Source organism: Lonchura striata, chromosome 2 (genome assembly GCF_046129695.1).
Source record: "Lonchura striata isolate bLonStr1 chromosome 2, bLonStr1.mat, whole genome shotgun sequence".
In the NCBI taxonomy this organism is placed as follows: Eukaryota; Metazoa; Chordata; class Aves; order Passeriformes; family Estrildidae; genus Lonchura; species Lonchura striata.
In genome coordinates this window covers 43,933,121-43,957,818 of record NC_134604.1, presented here as the reverse complement: position 1 = coordinate 43,957,818, position 24,698 = coordinate 43,933,121, and the positions used below count along the sequence as shown (strand labels likewise).

The following is a 24,698-nucleotide window of genomic DNA, read 5'->3' as shown; positions in this document are numbered from 1 at the left end:
GAATTCATGCAATATAATTTAGTACGTATGTCCTGTCTGATATGTTTGTGAGTCACACCATGTCATTTAGAGATTATAACACATTCAGGAAGTTTAAATTACTCATCTTTACAAAAGGAATACAAAATTAAATTCTGATTCGAGCATGCCATTTCAAACCACCTTGGTTCTCATTAGGGTTCTGATAATCTAATGTTAGATTCATTACCATCTAAAATTATTGCAATCGGCTGCCTTTTGTTTTGAGTCAATGTCCATAATTGTTCCACGTGATGTCAGTAATTACCGAGGCTGCTTTAGGAAGATACGCAAAGACATGGGAAGAAAAGATGATCAAGCCAAGTTTAGATTTGTTATGTGGTTGTACATGTGCGTCAGAAACTGCATTTTAGTAGTGTAACTGTTTACACTTGGTGTTGCATAGGTTCCAGAAAAGGAGGAATTATGCTGCAAGATAAGGAAAACAAATTAAATATAGTCTTGAATCATTCAAGATTGAAAGGAATGACTCCTGGCTGTTTGAGGATAAAAGTTATGTTGTATTGAATAATTTTTTACTTTGATTTTCTTAAAAGACAATATATGCTCTTTCCTTTGTAGAACCTACTCCCCTTCCATAAAAAACAGACTAAAACAAACACCCGTACCTGCTGAAAATGAACTTTGCTGACCCCAAATTACATTGCAGTTTATAGAATTTGAAACCCAAAAATGTTTACTCTCAATATATTTACTCTCAATATATTTACTATAGTAATATGTTCTGCTAAGTTTTTTTTTTCTTTTTTTTGTAAGTCAATAAGACTGTCTTTGCACCCTTTATGAGTGGGAGGAGGTAGAGGAAGGATGAAGCAAACTTCATTTCTACCATTTGCTTTTACATACCTTATTATGAACATTTAATAATGTAACACTGCATCACAATCTGATCCATCATAAAAAAAGTTATAGCTCTGAGGCAGCCCTAAAGGGACACAGTGCCTGCGAATAATGTTGAGTCTCAGTTGTTTTTGGCAATGTTAAAAAAGAAAGTGGATATTAGAACTAAGACATGCAGGTGTAATGATCGGTGCTGAACATGAAGTATTTGAAAGATATTTTTCATCCTATAATTTATTTCTCTTACAAAATCCAATCTTTGTTCATTGGCAGAAGCTTTTGAGAATTTTGATAATTTCCTCACTTTGTTAGTTTGTGTTTTGTTTTTTTTTTTTTTCCTAGTGCACATTTCTTTTAGAAACATTGAATTCTTTTAGAATCAGATGAGACTTTAGAGTAAATCAAAACAGAATCTCTGCCTAGACATACAATAGATTCAGCAGATCTTGTGTGTTTTGGTTTCTGATGCATCCAGTTAAAGGACTTCTTATGTTCTGTGGTTGGAATTAGAAAGAAGTAGCAGAAACCTGTAAAATGTTAGAGTTCTCAAATATATGTATATTTATTGGACTACTTAATATGAAGAATGACGTAGGAAAATCAATTTGAAACCTATGAAAAAAGGCTGTTTGTTTTGGCTTTTGCATGAAGAAATGAAAAACATCAAGTTTCATGCCAATAAACTGTCAATTTGTGGAAGCAGCTGTAAATCAAGTACTGCTTTATTATATTGCTGTACATTTTGAATAAGCTGGATTACTGCATTGGGAATCATTTTACATTTATACTACTGAAAATGAGAACATGATGTTTCCTGAAATCACTAGCCAAAGTTTATGACAAAAGACAGTTTACTAAGGAGAAAAAATAAAGAAGAGGGGAAAAAAAAAATCAATGTTAAAATAAAATTTTAAGAGATTACAATAAATAGCCTTGTACTCTCACTTGGTTCTTAGTCTTATTTTGTTAGGTTAAAGGCCTACAATTTATTTTGAATGATATGGAAGAAGGAGAACAAGAATTGAAGTAGGCTAGAAACAAGTATGATGTCTGACCTGTGTTAGAAAAGCAAGCTCCCTTTCCAGATTAAAGATGTTTTTTCCAGATGATACAAATAGCAGATTGTTGTTGATTACTAGTAAGTATGATGGGAGAGAAGATTCTTGGAAACTGGCCTCAGATCACCTGGAAAATTCAGTAACCAAAGAGATGAAACCAGATTCTCTGGAGGCATTAAAACTTTTTAGTCCCACTGTAGAACAAGGACTAATGACAGTCATCCCATCAAGGAGTTTTCCATCTTTTTTTATAAGAAAGAGGAAGGAATTAGTGGCTAAGTAAAAAACAGATAACAGAACACCAAAAATTGGCTGCATTGAAACAAAGCCTAGAACTTCTCACAGCAAAGCTGCTTAAATGGGAGAGAAGTTCTGATTTGCTGACTCTGAGCTCCCAGGGGGACTTTGATGTTAGCATCCCATGTGGGGGTATTTGTCTTTCTAGCTAGGTCACTTTGGAATCCTGGTCTCTTCCTCCTTGCCTCAAGCAGCAGCTGCTTAGACTTCTTTAAGATAGCTCTTGGGGAAAAAAAGTCCCACAGCACAACAGCAAAACCAAACAAACCTCCAGAATCATGTGAAAAACCCCATAAAAGCAAATGTGTTTCCTGGGCACAAAGTATATCAGCAGCCCTGGTGATTCAGTCTGGAATGTCTGGTGTTGGTCAACAGCAGGCAGAGAGCAGGAGAAGAGAAGGACCATAGGTTAGACTAACACAGCAAATCTAGTGCTGTAATTGTAGTGTTTTCACAGTGCCAGGAAATAGTACATTATTAACTTCCTTTTGAAAAGAACACATTCTATTCCAGGGTTGATATATGAATAAGCACAGGTAAATCATTACTTCTGTGCAAGGAATTGAGCCTGGCTAATCAGGAAATGTGTGAAGCTGATGCTGTTTGCCAAATACAGGCTGTTCATGGATTTGGTTGTTTAATGAGACTAATAGCACAGCTGCATCAGCGTGAGAAAACACAACATGTCATGTTTGCTGATCTAACTAAGAAAAATATGGTCTGATACTACCTGGGAAGGTGTACAGAGGTCAAAATGAAGACAAAGAGGGGGAAATCACTTTGGCATTACGTAGCCTAAGTAAAGGAATCAGTCTCTGTTAGCAAAATGTCGTCTAGGTTTGATAATGAATATTCAGTGGAAAGGTATGCCCATAATTCATCTGAAATGCATTTTTAGATATCTGCTGGGTTGCATCAGGACAGAGGTTTTTCTATTCTCCTTGTCCCAAAGCTGATAGTATTGATATATCTGAAAATATAATTTCTTCGTATGTTTATGGTAAGAGATATTCCTTCAAGTTTTGCAACCTTATCACCTTTTTTGATTGAAAGTGCCTGTTTCAATAAAACCATAACTTCTCCATTTTATCACTTTATTTAATCATTGTAGGATTGAGGAGGAGGAGGAGGAGATATTTTGCTAGGGTGTTTTTGACCAGCTACTGTCAGTGTCTTCTGTAGCTATTGAGGATGCATCTCCCAATCTTACCTTAGGGAAGGACTATTTTTGAGGGTAGCTGAAGAGCTTGCTAAAATCAGCTTCATTGGAACTGTGTGGCTACACCAGCTCTGAATATGAAACTGTCACCAACTAGGAAAAACAGTAATGTTTAAAATACATTTCTCAGATATATTGCCAGTTTGAAATCTCACTCCAGAAGAAAAAAAATGCAGGTTGTTTCACTGATTAGTTTGACTGTTAGGTTTATTTCTGGAAGATTTATTCTGATAGAAACTAAAACAGTTGGAACAATCTTGCTTCTCCAAAATTTTTCATTTTTTGTGTGATCTAATACAAAATCAGAAATTTTAAGTTCTATAATAAGAATGTCCTGATATAACAGATTAAATGTTAAGGCACTGTGAGACAGCAATGTTGTTGTAGTTTCTTCTTGTGTGAATCCAAGACAGTTTTCCTGATGTTGTTGATTTACACACATGAAATTCTGAGATTTGATTGATCCTTGCTGAATTTAGGCATCTGGTGATTTGAAGTGAGCAAGACAGCATATGGAAGCTGATCTCTGGAAAGTTTTTACAGAATGAGCTTTGATTTCATTTGTCTCCTGACTTGAATCTTTAACTGTGTTTGTGAAATATGAGCATTAAGATGTTGTGAACCTTTGCAATCAGTAATATATATGGTCATCCATGTTCAAATAGTATATAATTTCAGAGCATAGGGAAAAGCTGCATTGGGCATCTCTACATAGTTAAGTTGGCTGTTTATCCATTTATTTCACTGTGCCAGGATTTTTGCTTTGGGGGCTTCAAAGCAATTGAAATGCCTTATTAATCTGTGATCATTTAACATTCTTCAGTTAGGTTATTGTCTGTGAAGTACAATGGTGTTTTAAACTGACTGAGGGGCCATCAACCAAAGCAGAAAGGAAAAAGAGAAGTTTAATTATTCCATCTTTTCACAAGTCACTAATACATCATAATGACTTTTCATAAACAATATCTTATTTTCTTGCCTGTTGAGCAAAGGATGTTATTTTCTTTCCCAAACATGTGTGGGAAGAAATTGGGGAAAATGGCTAGTTACACTGTTTAGCTATGACTGACAGATCACAAATGTCATCAGGGTGTTGTTAGTGCCAGACTTTCAATTTATTTCCACTGATGCAACATACACTTGTATGTATTGGTAGATATGACCTAGAATGTTTTGTGTGCTGCAATAAAAGGTGAATGTATTTTGGTCATTTGAGAAAGGAGGGATTTTCCACTCTTTGTGATGCTGTGTCCTAGAGTGTGCTGGTCTCGAAAACAGCCTCCCCACTAATTCCAAATTACTTTGGAGGAGGCCTTTTCATTGCTCTAGCTGAAGAACATCCCTTCTGGAGAGCCATGTATTTTGAAAGCAATTGGAAAATCTATTTAAACAAAAGATCTCATACGATCTTGTGAGAAAATTTGTGTCTTAACACAGAAATAGGGAATCATCAGTCTGCTTTTCTTTGTCATTTCTTCTTACCTGAAGCTGGGTAATCATCATAATTTTCTCTCATTTCCTCGACAGATATAAGAATAGTTTCTTATTTTTAAGAAATCAACTGATCTGTGAATAATGCCATTGATTTAAATCAGAAGACTGTTGCAGTGTGATTAAGGAGTGCTAAATTTTACTGTCTTTTAAAAAATTATTATTATTATGGAATATTGTGTAAGAATAGAGTATTTTAGAAAATTAGTTTAACTTATTTAAACTTTATAAATAAATCATATGTTCACACTTGAGAAGTCAAATATTCTGTATTCTCAGTACATCAACCAGTGTTTTATTTCATAGAATCTTCAGTCTGATAATGCAATAACATTTAATATTCCTTTAATTGTTCTCTATAGTCTTAATACTTTATTAAAATTTTATGAAAAATGAAATTGCAAAAATTAAGCATTCTGGAGGACATCATGTCTAGCCAAATATTGCAAGTTATATATGAAACTAGGGATAGATTCCTTGATTTTGTGCTTGTGTTGAGTACTACAAAACATAAGCTGTTAATGTTCAGAATAGAGGATTTCCAATGTAAATGTGTAGAAAAAATCTACATGTTATAGGATATTACAGCACTCTAGCAATACCTGATATCAGTGCACAATAATTTCCATGTAACACACAACTGTGTGTCACTACACCAGTTCTTACTACTTGTTGAATCCAAGCAGATCCTGACTTGTACAGAAGGAAGAGAGCATTTATGAGAGCCTGTGCTTGTAAATGAAGTACAGAAGTCAATGACAGGCCATGGAAACCCAAATAAATGAAAATGCAGAACAGCTACTGAAGACACATGTATTACAGATGCTCAATAAAACTTAGCCCACAGTTTTAGCTGAAAAGGCTGCAGATTTACAGGTAAAACCTGAAGAAAATAAGGTGGACTAATTTCCACAAAGAGTATGTTTTCTTTTTTGGCTCTTCTCATGGGACCATTTTAAAGGAGACCTTAGGCAGGGCTCCCTCCTCAGCTGCACAGGGGAGACAAAGTTGTGGGTCAAGATAAAAACGGGGAGAGATCACTCATCAGTTACTGCCAGGGCCAAAACAGTCTTGACTTGGGGAAATTAGTTTAATTTATTACTAATCAAATCAGGGTAGGATAATGATAAGTATAACCCAATCTTAAAACCTTCCCTGCTGCTTCTTCCTGGGCTTAACCAGGAACTGAATCCCTTGAATCTTGAATTCCCTGCCTCTTCTCCTCCTTCTGACTCTTGCAAAGGGAGTAAATATCTGAAGTGTGAAATTTTGAAAGGGCATCTATATCTTAAAACTGACTTTTGACATACAGATTTTAGGCTTAAAGGCTTTAATACTCAAAAGAATTGTAGGAGTCAAGATGCTGAAAATGGGGAGGCTCATCAAATGCTCTTGCTCTTCAGGGAATTCACATCTCCAAATTAGCTGCAGGTCAGTATTTACATTGGTTATGAATTGGTTAGAGTTGATCCTGTGGATGTGTGTACAGACAGCTTTTCATTAGCTCCACTCAGGCTCTCAGCCGTCCTGGGTAAGCTGGCCATGTGCCAAAAGCAAGGAGGCTGTGCTAGCATCATTCTGTGCCTGAGCAAATATTTTCTGCTCCTCGGCAGGAGGAGTGCTTCAGCTGAGGCAAAACACTGCTAGGGCAGCCCTGCGATTTCTGGGGCTGGCTGCCTTGGGATCTGCCTACCCACGACAGTCCTGAGAAGCTGAGCAAAGCTCCCCTGCGGTACCCAGGGACAGGAATCCACAAGCTGAGTGGGGAGCTTTGGCAGGCAGCAGTTCTCAGTGTTTTTAGACTGATCGCTTCTGTTGTCCTTTTTTGCTGTAAAGGCTGGGTCTCCCAATTCCATCCACACTCCCACTTGCCCCATTCCACCATGCTTCCTCCAGGCTTTGGTGGCCCCCATGCAGCAGTGAGGAGCAGAAACTTGCTTAACTGCTTGCTTCAATTTGTGCTAGAAAAGTCAAGGCAATAGAAACTGACCATGTTTTGGTTTCAAAACATCACCTTAAAAAAAAAAAAATTCTTCACTACCATAATGAAGAAAAATCAGTTAGGTGCAGTGAAGAAAATAAAAGCTAAACAGATATTTTAATGTGCACAGAAATGTGAATATTCGCTATATCTGACTGCTCCTTCTCACACTATGTCCTATTTATGCTTAAGTTAAAGGCATTATGTTTTCATTTGCTTTTCATTTCTTGATGGATTGTAAAATAAGTACTTTGTGGAAAATGACACCCTTAACCTGAGGCTACTAAACCAGGCCAATACATTCTTCCCAAATTCATTAACACAGCGTGTAAGAGACTCCACAAGGAGACTGTCTTTTACTGGTACTTCGGTACTTCTCAAATATGCTACTTACAGCAGGTTATGGATGAAAGGTGTCCTAATGATGTGGTGGATTATGTTAAACACACTAAAAGAAATTCAACCTTTTAAAGAAATATAGAGAAAATATAACTTTAAAGGCCTGGTGCAGTTCTCACTAAAATCAGCTTGATATATTTACAGTGACTTCAGTGAGAGGTAGAATGGATCTTTCTTATTATATCTAACGTAAGAATTATTGGACATGGGAAAGAAGAAATTTCTTCTCTTCATGTCCTGAAAATTTATACTGCACCAGGAGACCAGAATTGATTAATCCCAATACCAAATTCTAATGATAAAATCTTTTATAAAAGCTGCAAACATACTTGATATATGGGGTAATAAAAATCAAAGCAAAGTAAAAATACCAACAGAGGACTCAAATTCTCATCAGCTTCCTTGGTGTGGTGCTGGCAGGAATTTTGAGCAGATTTATATACTTAAGATGAATTAGGGAAAGAGTCAGATTCTGTAACTCCTAAAGGTGAAAAATTCTGCAAGCTAGCTAGTGCATGGGCTAAGAGATCTTTTAATCACAGGAATTTTAAGATACCTAAGTTGGTGGTGAAATGTCATATCTCCTAATGGTTGCTATATATATATATGTTTTCACAGATCAAAGGGTAATGCTGCTTCTGCTGCTCCTTGCCTACTGTTTTCATTAATAAACATATGCATTTATTTAACCATTTCACTGTTTTTTGTTAAGAACCCAGTTTCCTTAAAGAAACAAGTGAGCCTGAATCTGAGAAAGAAAAGCACTTAATAAGAAATATCACATAAGCAGTATGATTACTTTCTGCTAGTAAGTCATCTCAGGTGGCTGGGACAGATCTCAGTCAAAGGAGAAGCTCTTGTTAGGAGGTGAAGACTACTAGTGGTAGGATTAGGTGAAAGACTGATTCATGCACCCACACAAATCGTGGACTGAAGACACTAGAAACTAATCCAAAAACTGTGGAAAATGGCAACATCTCCACTCCCTTCAGTGTACTGACCCATTCCTCCATAATTTTGCTTGGTTGACATTGTCAGAAATAAATAAAAAATACCTGTCTTTAACAAACTGACACATAATATTTGTCAGTTTTAAAGATTTTCACAGGCGTGATATAATTAGAGATTTCATTATGTAAATATATATAGCATTTATTTTTAACCATAGGTTCAACAAAAATTGATTGGAAATTAGTATTTTTCATAGAGAATATTAAATATGGGAAATTTCCCTTATATTTTGATCTGTTGCAATTAAACTGTTGTGGTATAAGTGCAAAAATGCATTTTGCTATGGTTGAAATACGAAATTAATGCAAGTGTGTGGCTTGGAGCATGTTTATTGCTATCACCACTTTCACAGTCCACAGATCTTGAGCTTACCCAAAGTGGCTGTGGATGCCCCATCCCTGGAATTCTCTAAGGTTAGGCTGGATGGGGCCCTGGATAAGATGATCTAGAGGAAGGTGTCCCTGCCTGTTGTGGGCAGGGGTGGAACTTGATGATTTTAGTGCTCCTTTCAGCCTCAGCTGTTCTATGATTCTGTGATTCTAAACAAATGAGCATGCCTCTGAAAATTGTTTCCATTCCTCTGTTCCTGACAAAGCAGACCTCTTTAACACTGATACTGCCAAATTTGTAGCTCTATGTTGTTGGAGTAAGATGGCCAGCTGAATATCTGCACCGAGTAGCCTGGCTTTTAATAAGGTAGCAGAGACATGTATTGCTGAAAGGTAGAAGTCTAGCATGTTAATTAAAGTGTGTGCAACCTGAAAACAATCTTAGGGGATGAAATACATTTTGCAGTAAAATGAACACCACAAAATCATAGACTATCTTGAGTTGAAAGGGACCCATAAGGGTCCTTAAGTCCTACTCCCTGCTTCTCACACGATACCTAAAACTAAACCATATGGCCAAGACCATTGTCCAGATGTTCACTGGTTGATAGGTGTTTTAGGTAAAATGTTTTCTGGATGCCATCAGGGTACTCCAGGAGCTGTGGGAGTCCGCAGGGTGGAGGGGCAGCACCTGGCAACCAGGGCGTGTTCCAGGCACCCAGACTGGGAATGTGGGGGCAGCCAGCACCAGCACTGGCACCTCCCGGGGGTTGGGGATGGGGAAACACTGATACTGGGCTGGAACTCAAGCCTTTGGATGGGCCTGTGGCCAGACAGGGCAGGACAGGGCTGTGAGAGCACCCCAAGGGGCTGACAAGGAGTGCAGTGCCCTGGGCAGGGCCAGCGGTGTCCTGGGACACTGGACAGGGACTGTCAGGCCAATGGGACCTTTGGGATGCACACAGGTCATTTAAGTATATTAAGCTATTTATTCATGGGAAAAACATTCAATCTGTTCTCAGTGTGTTGATGTTCAATGGGATTTTGAAATTCTGTTGGAAACACTGGTCAGTTTCTTATTGTTGTTTTATCAACTCTCTGGTGTTACCCATGCCGTGTTCTGCCTGTCTCTGTGTTGAGTTCACCCACTCCTCTGCTTGAGAGCATCTGTAAGGGAAGCTGACCAAGGAGCACATGGGGTTGATTTCTGACTCTTTGCTGTCTTGTGAAGATAGATGTTCTTTGAAGGAATCCTTTTCCCATTATTCCACAGGGCTAGATTTATCTTGGACTTATCCAAGTAGCAGTCAGGAGTACCTTCTTAAAAGCCATTTCTTTGTCTTGAAGCAAGAAAAGATAAACTGTAAATCACCGTGACTTTTTCCAGATGGAATCCACTGTTGCCTTTTGCTTATCTAGTTGGTTTGGCAGACTAATATGTTAAGGATAGTAATCTCCTTTACCTCTTCCCCTTTTTCCCTTTCATATGTCCTTATGCTCCATGCTTTTGTCATGCATTTTTATGCTTCTTGTGGAGCAGATCCTATCTAAACCTGTTTGCTTTTAATCTGCCTCGCTTACTTTTTTCATACCAAGAAATTATTTTAGAGATCCAAGTTTACAACTGAAAGATATTATGTTTCTTTCATTATGATTTTCTCTCTCTTTTACATTATAGAAAATGAATATATCCCCACCAAAATTTTGGATTTCTTAAAGATACAATATTTTTGATGCCAGTCTGGGTTTGTGAGGTATTTATGACATACAGAAAATGTTACATTTGGTCACTTTGCTCTGAAGACTGTTGCACGTTATGAAACACTACAGGGTTTACTATAAATAACAAGAAATTTTTAACAGTCCCTTTGCTGCTGTGTGGAATAACATTCTTTTGACAATGCAGTGAGCTGGAAATACAAACTTGTAAGCAAATGCTGAGAGTTACAATTTCACAAGAAGCCAAGCACATCCTGAGTTGTGCTGAGCAAACCTTATCTAGTTTATTCAATTGTATCAGGCATCAACTGAAAAGTTATTTTTCATTTCTGTGGAGATATGTATTTCTCTTAGGTTGTTTTTTGAATAAAACATGTGTGTACTGGAAGATGGTATTTTGTTATTTTTGTCTACAGATAAAATAGCAAATCAGGATTTCATTAGAGTATGATTTTTCTTATTTTCATGAATCTTCCTCCACAGCTAGTTCTGCTGGCTGTGGCTCTAACTTACCCCACTCTATAAGCAGAGCAGGAGTATTGGAGAGATTTAATAGCTGTTTTTTTTTCTGTCTTAAGGGTCAAAGTCATGCTTTTCTTATCTATTGGTCAGCCAGCCACAGAGCAGCACTAATTTTACAGGTTTACCAAGTCTTCATTTTTTTAAATTGAGGTTTGGAGCATTTAAAATAGAAATCTGTTAGATCAATAGAGAACTCATATTTCCCTTAATGTACTTAACATACTGGCATTTAGGTATCTTTCAGTGCACAGCAGTACATTCACTGCTATGAATTAAGTTTATTCTGATAGGAGGTAGACTTAACTAGTACAGGCATGTACGTCCAAGCCTTGTGCTCCCTTCATAACAGAGACCTGTAAATATTTATACACATGGGGCATGACTTATTTGACCATGACTTAGTTGTGTCACATAGATCACACAACTTTCCAGCTTTCCAGAAGCACCTCTTTCTGTTATTACCTGTAGAGAGTTGTAAACTGACTGAAGCAATGAATTCCATGCTGACGCTACATTAATAATCTCAGAAATAACGTGTGTAGTTTTTGTTTGAATGCAAAATGATACCCTACTATCTCTCCCCTTTCTGTTTCTACCTAGATTTCTGTTAAGTCACTGGTTCATTCCTCTGCTTTCCAGACAGACTGATCACCTTTGACTGGTCTCACAAATCTAATGCATAGTCCAGCTCCTCGCCATAATCCAGCTCCTCACCAATGATGTTTTCGTTCTCGTTCTCCCTGTGAATACAAGATTATCCCACATTAAGCTATTTTTTTCCAATTTGAGCCTTTTACTTTTTGTTCATTTCATAGACTGAGGTTGGAAGAATCCTCTGGAGGTCATCTGGTTCAAGTCTCTGCTCAAGCAGAGTCACTTAGAATCAGTTTCCCAGGACCACGTCCATGTGGCTTTTGAGTGTCTTCAAGGATGGAAACTCCACAATCTCTGTAGGCAGCCTGTAGCAGTGCTTGGTCACCCTATATAAGCAAAAGTGTTCTCTGTTATTCAGAGGGAGCCTCCTTTGGGTAGTTTTTGTCTGTGGCCACTGGTCCTGGGCACAGCTGAAGAGTGTCTTGCTCTGTCATCCCTGATCCCTTCCAGTACTTATGTACATGGATAAGATCATCCTGAGCCTTCTGATCTCCAGGTTAAACAGAGTCCCAGCTCTCTCAGCCTTTCTTCATAGAGAAGATGTCCCAGGTTCCTATTACCTTTGTTGCCCTTTCCTGGATGCTCTCCAGCATGTCCATGTGTCTCCTGTAATGTAGATCCCAGAACTGGACATGGTGCTGCAGGTGTGGCCTTGCCAGTTCTGAGCACCAGCTGCAACACTCCTCCTGACGGAGCCCAAAGCACTTCTAGCCTTTGGTGCAAGCACTCACTCATTGCAGGATCATGTTCAGTTTGGTGCTCACCAGGATCACCAGGGCCTTTCCTGCAAAGCTTTTTCCACAGGATTTGTAGAAGAGTTTGACCTCTTTACACTGGCGCTAAGTATTTTTTTCATAGGCCCACCCTCAGATTTTTCTTCTTTGGGGTAAACCATCAAATGTTTTCAAATTTTTTTGTAGGTTATATTTTTTAGACTTTTCATTGCCTTCATTGCTTTTCATCAGACTCTCCAATCGGTCCACCTTTTTGTTATACTTTAAAAGGAACAGATTTGCCCTTCTGGGGTCTGAAAATTAGTAGTCACAGCATAAGGATTATTGCCTGTGTTTTGCAAGCTGTTATTTTTGTTTACATCATCCTATATAGTGTTTTCTTTCTAAATGACAGCATGACATGTTGGCTTACATTAATTTGTTCCACTCTGCACTCTGGGCCATCTTCTTAGGAACAGTTAGCCTGCCTGTACTTTTTGCATTTGATTATTTCTATCTAAATATATTTTTTACCCTTGTTTTGAATTCCAGCTTCAGCCCATTTTTCCGATTTAAGATTTTTTTTTTAAATTCCGATTTAAGATTTTTTTTTTAAATTCCAGTGTTGTTTGTCTTATCTGTCTTACTTTCAGCCTTCTAGATGTGTCATGTAAGCATAGCAAGGAAGTTATTACATTTCTTTCTGCAAGTATACTGTTGCCTTGTCCAGTGTTCACAAAATCCCCCAAGCTTCTAACTGCTCAAATATTATGAAATACTTTGCTGTTAATGTTCCTGAGACGTTGCCATGTATCCTATAGGACATTCAGAGAAGTCCAGTTGTTTTAAAATTTAGGTTAGCTGTTGGACCTCCTTTCTGAAAGTCACCCTATATCCTTTGTACCTGGAAATGATGATGGTGATGGTGTTCAGGTTCAAGCTGATTTTGCACCAGTTTTTTCATCCTCTAAATAACTATGAGCCTGATAAGGAATCAGCTTTATATTCTCTTACTGAATTTGTCCATTATACGAAATCAAGCAGGATTGTGCAACTGTGTATGAAGGGGTGGCCTAACACTTTAAGCTTCTAACCTAATCCAAATAATAAAACTAATAAAAAGAATGCTATAATCACAGTTTGGGAGGGTTTATGCATTGATCAAAATCAAAGGAGCAGCTCCTTTGATTGAAATTGAAATTTGTGGTTTGCAGAGGCTGCAAAAAAGGTCTGACCATTTAGAAAGAAAATCCTTTTTAACCCTGCAGTTATTTCTCAGGGATACCATCCTGTATTTCCTTAATCTTTTTTGAGAAGATGTGTACACTTGCTTTCAGTCACTATTCCAAAACACACACCTTTGTACGGTGTATACTCGCCCTCAGTGCAACTGGTGAAGCTTTTTCCTGTGCTTTTCCTTGAAGATTAGGCAGTGGATTTGGTATTTGATGAATAAGATTTTTGGTCCCAGGGTGGCTTGCATCCAGAGTATGCAGAGGGTGTGCAGAGGGTTGGATATTGTGTACCTAATAAAGAAGCTGGTGGTGCACTGCTCAGTAGGAGACTCCCCATGTTCTCGAAAAGCAGCTTTAGAATCTGTATTTCTGAGCTGGGTCTTTGGGGAGAGAGGCTGAAAGAGTTCCTTAAAATCAGGAACTGTTTGCTCCCTTTCTTTGAGTGGGTTTGTGGTGAAAGAAAAATTTAGCGATAGGTTTTTTGTTTTTCATCCTGGAGCTACTTAGGCTGCACTGTCATTTCACTGCAGCATAAGACTGTAAAATATGATACATAATTGCTCTTTTCAAAATGTTCTCTTGCACCACTGTAAATCAGGAGAATGTCCTCTGAAAATGGTAGAATTATTCTCATTTTACTCAGTGAGAATATAATTAAAGAGACTGGAAGGCAATGAAATGTAGCAGTAATGAAATACATTCGACGATAGAAATGTTTCTATCTTTCCCTGCTTACAAGAAAGATGGATGATGCCATCCTGATTGCCTGTAGGCTTATGGTCCAGGTGTAAAGCTGTTCAGCTTTGGGGAGGTGCCTGGAAGTGTGACTTACTATGGCAAGATTCAGGCAAACCTGATATCTTAGAACATCAGCTATATTTTAAGATAAAAAGAAGAATATAAGAATCACAAGAAATCAAAGAAAAGTGATGGAGGTCATCCTGGATCACAGTTGCAGGCTGAAGTCTGCTAGAAAGTGTCTGAATCATCTCTGAAACTTCTTTGGAAAGGAAAGGGCTTTGCAAAAGCTGATAAAAGTGATGCAGTCTTAACTCTTCTCTGCTGTTGTTCTTTACAAGACCTGAGTATTTCTCCCCAGGAAAGCTGGGACAGTTTTTTTTCTGCTGTCCTTTTCCCTGATTTGGCAACTTGAAGAGACTGGCAGGCCATTTTCTAAAACATCCATCAGTCATCAAGAGAGAGCAGGACGACAGAATCACTAAAGTAACATGGAAGAAGTGATAGGTAACATCAACATCAACAATTCCTGTTAAGCAGAACACGTGATAATTTAGGGGATAAAGCTGAAATATCACTGAACCTTCAATAGTTTTAGGAAGCTAATCTGTTGTGTAGGGAGAATATCTATGCAAAATTTTCTCAAAATGCTCTGGAAACACTCAACCTTGTTGAAGCAGGGGGCAGCTCACTTGATTATTATTAGGCATTTTACAGGATGGTCTGTCTTTTATTGTTTTATTATTTTCACACATAAGTCTCAAAGTGTGTTACAGGGTGGTCAATAGCATTGCTCCTGCTGTGCTGCAAGGCCAAATAAGAAGTCAGGCTTGATAATTTGCCTGAGGTTACCCAGAAGCAGAGCAGAGGACTCCAGAGTGCCTGTTTTAGTACATTATTTACACAGTCAGTGTTTCCTGAGAAAAGTCCAGCTGGGGAAGGTTGGCACAATATATTAACACAGACAGCAATCACATCAAAGAGTTTAACACCTCAAATTGACAGAGGTAAAGTGGGAGCACAGGGGGATGCATTGAGTTTCTTCTAGCCTCACAGCAGGCTAAGAGGAGAAACATACCTCCAAGCCAGGTGCCTTGCCTTGCTGACAAGCAGCTCAGGCCAGGCTGGCTCAGCCAGGGTCTGTGATCACACTCTCCTGAGCTGAGCTGAAAACAACCTGTTTTCACCTGGAAATGGAAGAGGCAAGTGATAATATGAGATACTTTTATTTTGCACTAGAGTGAAATTCTACAAACAGAAAACTCTCCAGCACAGAGGAATAAAATAGGAAGAGAATTTAGAAATGCTGTACCATGTATTTCATATTTGGCAACTTGTACTTTGGAGTTAAAACAATTTCGCGTGTGCCCTTTTGAAATAATGAGGCTGCATTCATGAAGAATGCATCCTATTTCCCAGGGAGCCATGTTTTAAAAGTAGAAAAAAGAACACTTAGCCATGGAGCATTAAATCAGCTCATGTAGTTAGCTGACAAGCTTTCTCACAGAGATGAATGTCCCAGAGTGAAGCTGAGGAAGCAAGGCTTAGGAATGTAAATATTAGTGGGTGTGCAGGAACGTAAATTAGAAAATGTGACAGTTTTAATGACTTGCATTTATTTTCACTTGCTGAGTTCCCTGGCTACCATCAGAAGCTGAATGTTAGGTTGCTAGCAGAGAAGGCACAGGGCAATAGGGACAGGATAAGCTCAATTCCCATATTGCCATCGAGTCTGCAATAATGACGTATTACGTGATGTAAAAAAAGAACTGATAGAAAGAGGAGCTTCCTAAAATCTCCCCCATACATGGAAGTACCATGTAGGATTACCTGTCACCTCAGCAGGAGCTTTCAGACCACTGAACACTTGAATCACATCATTATTACAGACACCTCCGGATTCCCTGATGGAGGTTTTTCCATTTTGCTTGGTAGGATTATAGATGGAAGGAGGATTAAATAGCAAGTGAATCATGTGACAGCAAGCAAATGCCTACATGATGAAAACATGGTGACTGGAGGAGGCCTTTTCATTTCAAAATATTATGTGGACCAGAAGACACAGATACAAGGCATTATGGTGCCTAATACTGCTTAGGTGCACAAGGCTTGTGTGTTGTGCCTGTATTGAGCATGAGATCCTCATAAGGTCTGTGGGTATTTTAGATCACCTAGCACAGTATTGCCCTGGTCTTTGTGCACTCCTGGAATGGAAACATTAATGGAGTTGTTTTTCATGACACAGGCTATGGCAAGCTGTATTTACAAATAGATACAGCTTTGTCTGATTTAGTTTAGTTTTCAATGTCAATTTCAGTCGGGTAGTTTTGTGCTTGACTGTCGTGGAACAAGAGGTAACAATCCACGGCCTCAGTGATATCAACCCTTGGACAGCGCTCAAAACATCCAGCCATCTAACAGGCAAATGCCAAAGCTATAAACCGGAGTGATGAACCACCTGATGCTCCTTCCCTCCTGTACCTTCTGCTGTCCCACAGATTCAAACTGGATGAAGCTCTATTACCAAGAAATCTGCAGATTCTGAGTGTTACCTCTTCAACTCTGCTGCATGTATGAGAAGAAAAACGGGAAACAGGACTAGTATATTTCCATGCCATTTGTTATTTTATAGAGCTGGTTTTTACATCTGTTTTTATTTGATTTCTCTATAAAATTGCCACAATAGACTTGTATTAGATATTTTGCTGAAAAAGAACAGAAGGCACTTCATTTCACTAACCTGCTTTCAGAAGTTGCAATTTCTCTTCACTTTTTTGCTTTTTGTAATTTATAGCTAAGTAACAGAGAAAGAACAACTCTAAAATTTGCTTGTAAGTCCAAGTACATTCCAGGAGCATTATTTAGATGTCACCCTGAGAATATGTATTATTGCTTTCTTATTTAATTGGGTACAAATAAAATCCAACATCTGATTTGGGAATACTTTTGTGTCAATTTAGGTTATTTCCTGACTCAATTTGGTGAGCAGACTGTGAGTCTCATTACTTGAGTAGGTGAGTGCAAAAGGCTTGTGTATAAAAGGCTACAGTTAATTGTTTTAGCTGAAAAGATGGAGAGAGTAGAAAGAGGATCCACATCTATAAGCTGATTTTTTCCCCCTCTCTAAACTTTTTTTTTTTTTTTTTTACAGGTGATGGAAATTAAAGGACAAATGATTCATGTGCCAGAATCAAACTCCATATTGTTTCTGGGTTCCCCCTGTGTGGACAAGCTGGATGAGCTGATGGGCCGAGGCCTCCATCTTTCAGACATACCTATCCATGATGCTACTCGTGATGTCATATTGGTTGGGGAGCAAGCAAAGGCCCAGGATGGCTTGAAAAAACGAATGGATAAGCTGAAGGCAACGCTAGAATGTACACACCAAGCCCTGGAAGAGGAGAAAAAGAAGACAGTAGATCTCCTCATTTCTATTTTCCCTGAAGAGGTGGCTCAGCAGCTGTGGCAGGGGCAGCAGGTTCAGGCCAGGAAGTTTGATGATGTCACCATGCTCTTCTCAGACATTGTTGGCTTCACTGCCATCTGTGCTCAGTGCACGCCCATGCAGGTCATCAGCATGCTCAACGAGCTCTACACGCGCTTCGACCACCAGTGTGGATTCCTTGACATCTACAAGGTAACAGCTCAAGTGTTAACTTAGCAAAAGAAACTGAAATGAAGGCAGAAAAAATCCCAGTAGCTTTCTTCCTAAATTGCAGACCTTCCTCAGAAAAATAAGAAGGCAATATTTTTTTTGTGTAAAAAAACCCAGATCTGAAATATGACCTTTGAAACGCAAATGCTTCAATATGAAACTGTCATCATGGTAGTCCCATGGAAATATAGGCCTCATATTCCCACTTCCTTATAGAAATACACATCTGCTGTATTATAGCCTGGTTTCCTTTAGATGACACGTCAGTCACAGCATTCTAACAATGAAGAAGTGCACAGTGATGAATCCTAACCCAGGCTGCAGCTCCTTGGAGGCACTCACTTTCAACTTGAATGGTTCAGGATCTAGGCATTTATCTTTCCCTTGAAAGAGCTAAAATTTTCCATAAGGAGCAGAGCATTCACTAAAAAAAGTTATTATAAGGAACTTCAGCTTCCACTGAAAAGCAGGAAGAGGACAGCATATGTCAGTGCATGGTAAATGTAATGAATGGGACATGGCACTGGTGTGCCATGCTCCAAAGGAAATGTCACACATGTTGGTCCTATTAGAGAACTCACCTTCACTTCCTTAAATGGATTTGGTGTCCAGTATGTATTTGAGAGAAAAAAGGGAGAGGTAGAATTTAATAAATGCACTGAAGATATTAGCAGTGTAATTATCCTGTGAAACCTACAGCCTGTTTTGTATATGGAATGCCTTTAATTTTGTGATAGAAGACATAGGGGAAGTCTCTTTTTATATGTTAATACACATGAGAAAAGAGATGTGGTTGTAAAATTATATATTGACTTTATTATATGCCTGAGGTTTGCAAACTAACAGTTTTCAAAGTATTTAATATAGTATTTGTTGATAAGCTGTAGAGAAAAAGGTCTCAAAAATGTCCTGCTCCTTTAATTTCTAGGCTTTAATGCACTTTAAAAGGAAATGGAAAATAATTACTATCTACCTAAATAATAATCATGGCTGAAAAGCTACAGCATGTACCTTGGCTAGAACTGAAAATAGTATAGCTAAAGGTTGGTAGGGCAGTTTACAAAAGTAAACAAGTACACTTGTACCAATAAAGAAGTTTTGGGCTCCTGGTTTAGGGATTTGTTTTACTAATGCTCAGAAGCCAAAGACCATCTTGGGACATGAATGCAGTGGAAGGTACCAGCCCTAATTTGAAAACTGTTCTGGTGGTGCTGTCAGAAAAGATGGTTGGTGTGATCTCAGTTTGTATTAATCTGATGTTGCTGCACTGGATTATGACCCAGCTTCAAGAACAGGACTTGAGGAACTTCTAACCCAGAGTCAGGAGGATACCAAGGAGGATACCTAGTGACCCTGCTGTGTGTTCACATGGGTGTGCTCACTGTGTTCCCAGATGATTAATTACAGCTGTTTTGAAGCATTCAAAACATCTTTCGTTGAAAATTATATTTGCATGGGAATAGGATATAAAGTATGCAAAACTCTATTATCTGATTGTAAAGAAGGTTGGTTGAGTCCTGCGAGAACACTAAGAATATCATTCCTACTTATGCATAGGAATGATCACCACCACTACAATTATGATTTTTTAAGTTATTGTCAGGTAGTGAATTTTAGATACTTAATCACCACTCTCTGTACCCAGCCCACCTCAAAGATATACTTGTGTAACTAGGCTACAGAAATTTATCATGTACAAATGACCTAAATACATAAATTTTAAAATTTGCTTGTTTTTAAGCAGCATGGCAAGTATAACTTGCAAAGATTAATTGGTGAATGCATCTGAATACCAAATTTACCATTTTGTAAACAGAAAATTAGGTAAAATACAATAAATAAATTCCATGCTGTAAATGATTTACCCAGCTTTACTCTTACAGAATTTTGTGTTCAGAACCTCACTCCTTCTAATCCAGCAATGAATGTAATATTTTCATTTGTCTCATGCTATTCATCCAGGGATGTTCACAGAGAAATATGGCACAGAAAGAACAAAGATCCTCACATTTAACTAATCAGACATAGAGAGCAAACATAATAAACTCTTGGAAACAGACTGAAAATCCTTGGAGAGAGCTGAAGGGTGATGAGTTAGACTTTGAAATTTCCTGGAAATTAAAGTAAGTAGCTATAACTGATGAGGTAGGGAAAGCTTATCCAATGGATGGAGGCACAGATAAGAATGGCACAGACAGATGATGGGCTCAGAAGATGAATTTCACAGCAGCATTTTGAATGGATAGCAACAACGACAGATTACATTTGTCCAGGCTGAGGGAGAACATTGCCGTAATTGAGATGCACGGTGGTATGACCTGGGTGACAGCTCTAGCAATATAGAAGAATCTGTGGTTTTGAGAGTGAAACCTGGGAAAGAATCTGCTGACATATAGCCTTGGTGAAAGGATTAGGAAGGATATGCTCATGATAATCGCAGAACAAGGAGGTGAAAGAACTGAGACCTGGTGATGCATTGGGAAACTGGGACTGCTGACTATCAGAGCTAATTATATTTGGCTTGGAGTTGAGGAGTGGGAGAAAAAGTCCAGCAGAAAGTGCAGTTCAGGCCAGTGTAGCTGCAGATGTTTGGCAAGCTGGTGTTTGGGGACATGCAAGTAGAAGCATGGACTCCAGGAGCAGAAGTCATGGGAGAGCTATCCTGGTACATTTTGAAAGCTGTGACTTTGGGTAAAATATGTCCTGTTGGCCTGACTGTTTTGACCTGTTTTTCTCTGCATCTGAGTTCCTGTTATTTATCAGACAAGTACTTGGAAATGATGCTTTAGTTAAGCCCTCTCTTTATCAAATAAGCAATTTAGATATGCTGCAGCCATGTCTTCTGGCATTCAAACTTAACCCTGCAGTCTGATATCTTCCCTGCTTAAGATTCCCCACAGCTTCTGCTTCTCCTTCATGTAATATATATTTGACATTGGCTCATTTACAATATTTGTTTCTTGTTGACTCCTTCTGCCTTTGTAGGCCTGCTTTCTCAGCTCTCTTCCCCACAGTTTCCTTTCTGAAGCATTTTTCTCTTGCACTCTTTAACTGTGTAAAGGTGACATTTATTGAGCATGTTTTTTTGGCTGCATGCTGGGTAGTGTCAAGCCAAACAGAGCAGAACCAGGCCTGATTCTGTAGGTGTTAGTTTCTTTGTCCTTTCTCTACACAGGGCAGAATTTGTCCTTGAAAACATTGCAGCTTTTCTCTGACACTATACTTTCTCTGAAGTCCTAAGTCCCACTTTCCTTGACTAAGCAGAGAATCCTAAATGTCTTTTGAAAATGAGCTGTGGTCAGCTGCCAGAATTTCTTTGCTATACATCTTCATCGTAAACATTTTAATTGAAAGTTTATTGATTATTTATATAAGACAATATAATTACATACATTCATTTTACAGTCAGAATCCAGAACTTCGTTGTGTGGATTTCTGCTTTCTTTTTGGTTTCATTATTTGGCTAAACTGGCACTCTCTCAGCAGTACCACATGCAGTTTCCTTGGGCTTTTATTCCTGGCAACATGATACACTTAGTATGTTAGATCTTTATTTTCTGATTTTATATGCCTAATACTGTATACAGCCTTAATGTTTGCCTGTTGTAAAGACCCAAGACTAAAAAATGATGGGAAATCTGGACTTTCCTGCAATCATTCAAGACTGATACTCACCAGTGTTGAAAAATGCTTATATTTAGGTTGTGATATAATGCTTTTAGGAATGTAATTTTAAACTCCCATTTTTTAAGAATATCACTTTACATTTCTGTACTGGTAGTTTAAGTTGCAGAAATCTGTACTTATTTTGCAGAAAATGCCAGTACATTCTCAGTACCATGACTGTCCCCTCTTGAGAACTAATACATCTTGTACTCAAATACAAGTATTTGTACATACTTGTACTTGAATAAATGTTCTCAACCTTACTATCAGTGCTATAATGACTAAAGAATACATCAGTAAGCAGGGTCATGAGCTTCAGATTATTCTGAAGTTTTCCAGGCTTTATGTTTAATAAGTTAAACAGCATAGTCTCCAAGTTTTCATGTAAAATCTGTGGCCACTATTTTTGCCATCTTTCCATCCAGTTTTACTCTTTTAAGTTCTGTGCAAATACATGACCATTTTGAGAAGTTTTGGAATTCAAAACTTCAGCTTAGGCTTTGCAAAATGCAGGAAATGCAATTAAGATATATAAAATGATAGTGATACTCTTACATGAGCAATACAGAACACATAAAATATTACAAGATACCTTTTTTTTTTATTGGAATGGTGCAGTTCTGAGCATTACCAGTGCACTAGATGTTGCTTCTTCCTGATAGCTTAAAGTCAGTGGGTTTTGAATGTGTAATAGATGAAAAGGGGCTATAGAAAAAAATTTCCATAGCCCAGATGCTTGCTCTCTCTGCAGTGCCATCCAGCCTGGTAGATCTGTCTTCAGCACACTGTTCTGTTTGGGTCCCACCACAGAGGGTTCCCAAAACTTCTTTCTCCTGTCTTTGAGCTGACACCTTCTTCTCCTTGAAGTCTTTGCCTGTTGGACTTGTTGGCACACTGGCATGTCTCACTCCAGTGTGAAGTTAGAGCAAAGCCAGGACAGCTATATCTTTGGGGAACCCAGAAGTGTTCTTGGGTTAAGGGGAAAAAAAAGCAACAAAAAACCTATGAAAAAAACAAACACAAAATGTTCCACAGATTTTCCCTGCATATCTGATGTAACACCACCAACTCAAGAATATTTTAAGACTTCCCATTACTTTAAGCATGTATTTTTCTCCAGCCTTATGGACAATTTACACTTTCTGTCTTCAGGGAGATCTGTGGACGAAGCAAACAGACAGTCAGGCTCCAGAAGAGGTATTCTTTGCTTTATAAACATACAGCCCTGCACAAAGCACTAAAACATCTGTGCATGTTCTCCTGCAATACATCACCCAAGAATTCTCTAAAAAGCCTAGCACTTCTGTTTCTGTATATAACTACTTCTCTTTTCTGTGTATAACTACTTCTCTACTTCTTCAGTAATACCATACTTGTATGTAATTACTTTTTTTCCTCTCTCTCCTTTCACTTTTCTCTCATCTGGAACACACACATTTGTTTGTAACTGCCCTGGTCCATTTCTCTCAAGTTGCATGGGAGCCTTAGTGTCTGTGTCCAGCTTACAGGTTCTGGGAGCACTTTTCAAGTCCTCAGTTTGTATGTGAAGCCTGGCTATAAGCTTTAACATGAATAGGACCAAGAAGGGTGTCCTGCCTGCTCCAAACTGAGGAGCAAGCCCACATATTGTGGCCAGGCAGGAACCACAGCTAAGGGCATTCCCTCTTGAAGCACACAGGTCTCCCTGATCCTATGTCCTTTGTTTTATTCTGTCCAGTTTTTCCACCTTCTAAATTTTATTGCCTCTGAGGGACTGGAGAAAACTCATTTCACTTTCCATCTGCGTTGGCTCTTTTCATTTTTAAGCCGTCTGGCTGGACTTCCATGTACCAAGATGCAACATTTTCATTCATGAACATGGAGGATACTTAAGTAAACTAATAGAAACTAGATGACATAGGAATTTCAGAACACATAAATTAAAGCTTGTATAACCTTGAGAAAGATATTCTGGTTCACTAGGAGTTTAAATACTGGGGATACCTAAGGCAAATTAAGACCACACTTACATTGGGATAAGGACAGTCACATTAAACTGAAATGTGTGTCTTGGGTCATACATTATTATTTTAATATTTTCTTATTTTGTTAAACAGTTCTGCACTTTGATACTGCAATAAGGCAGAATGCCAGCCAGGAAGTTTTCTGTTCATCAGAGATAATTGTTCTGATTTTTGTAGTTTCATATTTGCCTACAGAAGAGAGAAATAATTTATGCACTATGAATTTTGTGTTCTGTGGCTTTTGTGTGCAAACCTAATGCTGATGTCATGTAAACTACAAGTCTTCTGACATGACTCTTAACTAATGGAAAAAAACTCTCTTTTAAGATTCTAGGTAGTAATTCTACGTGGCAAATATTGTTTGTCTTTTTTCTTCTGTAAAGGAAGTAGCACTCTGAATTACAGTGTAGATGAAAGAGTTTCTTCATGTATTGCATACTGAAAGATCTGTACTTAAGACTGCTAAGGTGCTTTAGAAAGAGTTCAAACACAGCTCTTCCTGCAAAATGCTCCTGAACTTGACAGTATGTAACATCATTAAATTCACTAAAAATAAGATGCCCTCAGGCCTGGTAAGAGCAATTGCTTCTTAATTAGGCTCCTGGGAAAGGAGCTTGGTTTTATAGGAAGTCACTTCTTTTGAAAAATGAGCTTTACAAGAAGAACAGCGTTCTGAACTTCATAGGTGGATGCCTGTAATCCCTCCCTTCTCACATGGGAGGACATTTCCTGAAGTATTTCCAAAAGCAGAATGTCATGTCATAAAAGTGTTGCAAAGTTACCTTGAAACTTGGGCACAAGATTTCACTGCCTAGGAATTAATTTTTAAAAGATTAGAGACAGAAGCTAAGAGATTGAAACACTAAGTAAAATCTGAAGGACATTCTTTGAAAACAAGTGTATTCTCAGATCCTATCTTGGAAACTTTATAATCCTGTCCAAAGCAGAACGTTTTTTATAATATACCAGAGATTTGAAAGTCTATGAAGAGCGCTTTAATGCTGACTAATATTGTTAAGCTTCAGCAGTGTTGCAAAATTCAACTGTTTCAAAGCTTTGCTGACAAATCTTTGCTGTGGAAAAAACTTAGAGAAAACTTTAAAATGTAAACAGAATTAGACCTTAATTT

The 24,698-nt window shown here is 38.2% G+C and overlaps 1 protein-coding gene across 1 annotated transcript in view; it reads left to right on the top strand.

Annotated features, from left to right (window-relative positions):
• GUCY1A2 (guanylate cyclase 1 soluble subunit alpha 2) overlaps nt 1-24,698 on the top strand; it is a 136,294-nt gene that overhangs the window by 58,234 nt on the left and 53,362 nt on the right. Inside the window, exon 5 of the mRNA XM_021529359.2 lies at nt 17,397-17,882. Coding sequence (XP_021385034.1) covers nt 17,397-17,882 — 486 coding nt within the window. The remainder of the gene's footprint in view (nt 1-17,396; nt 17,883-24,698) is intronic.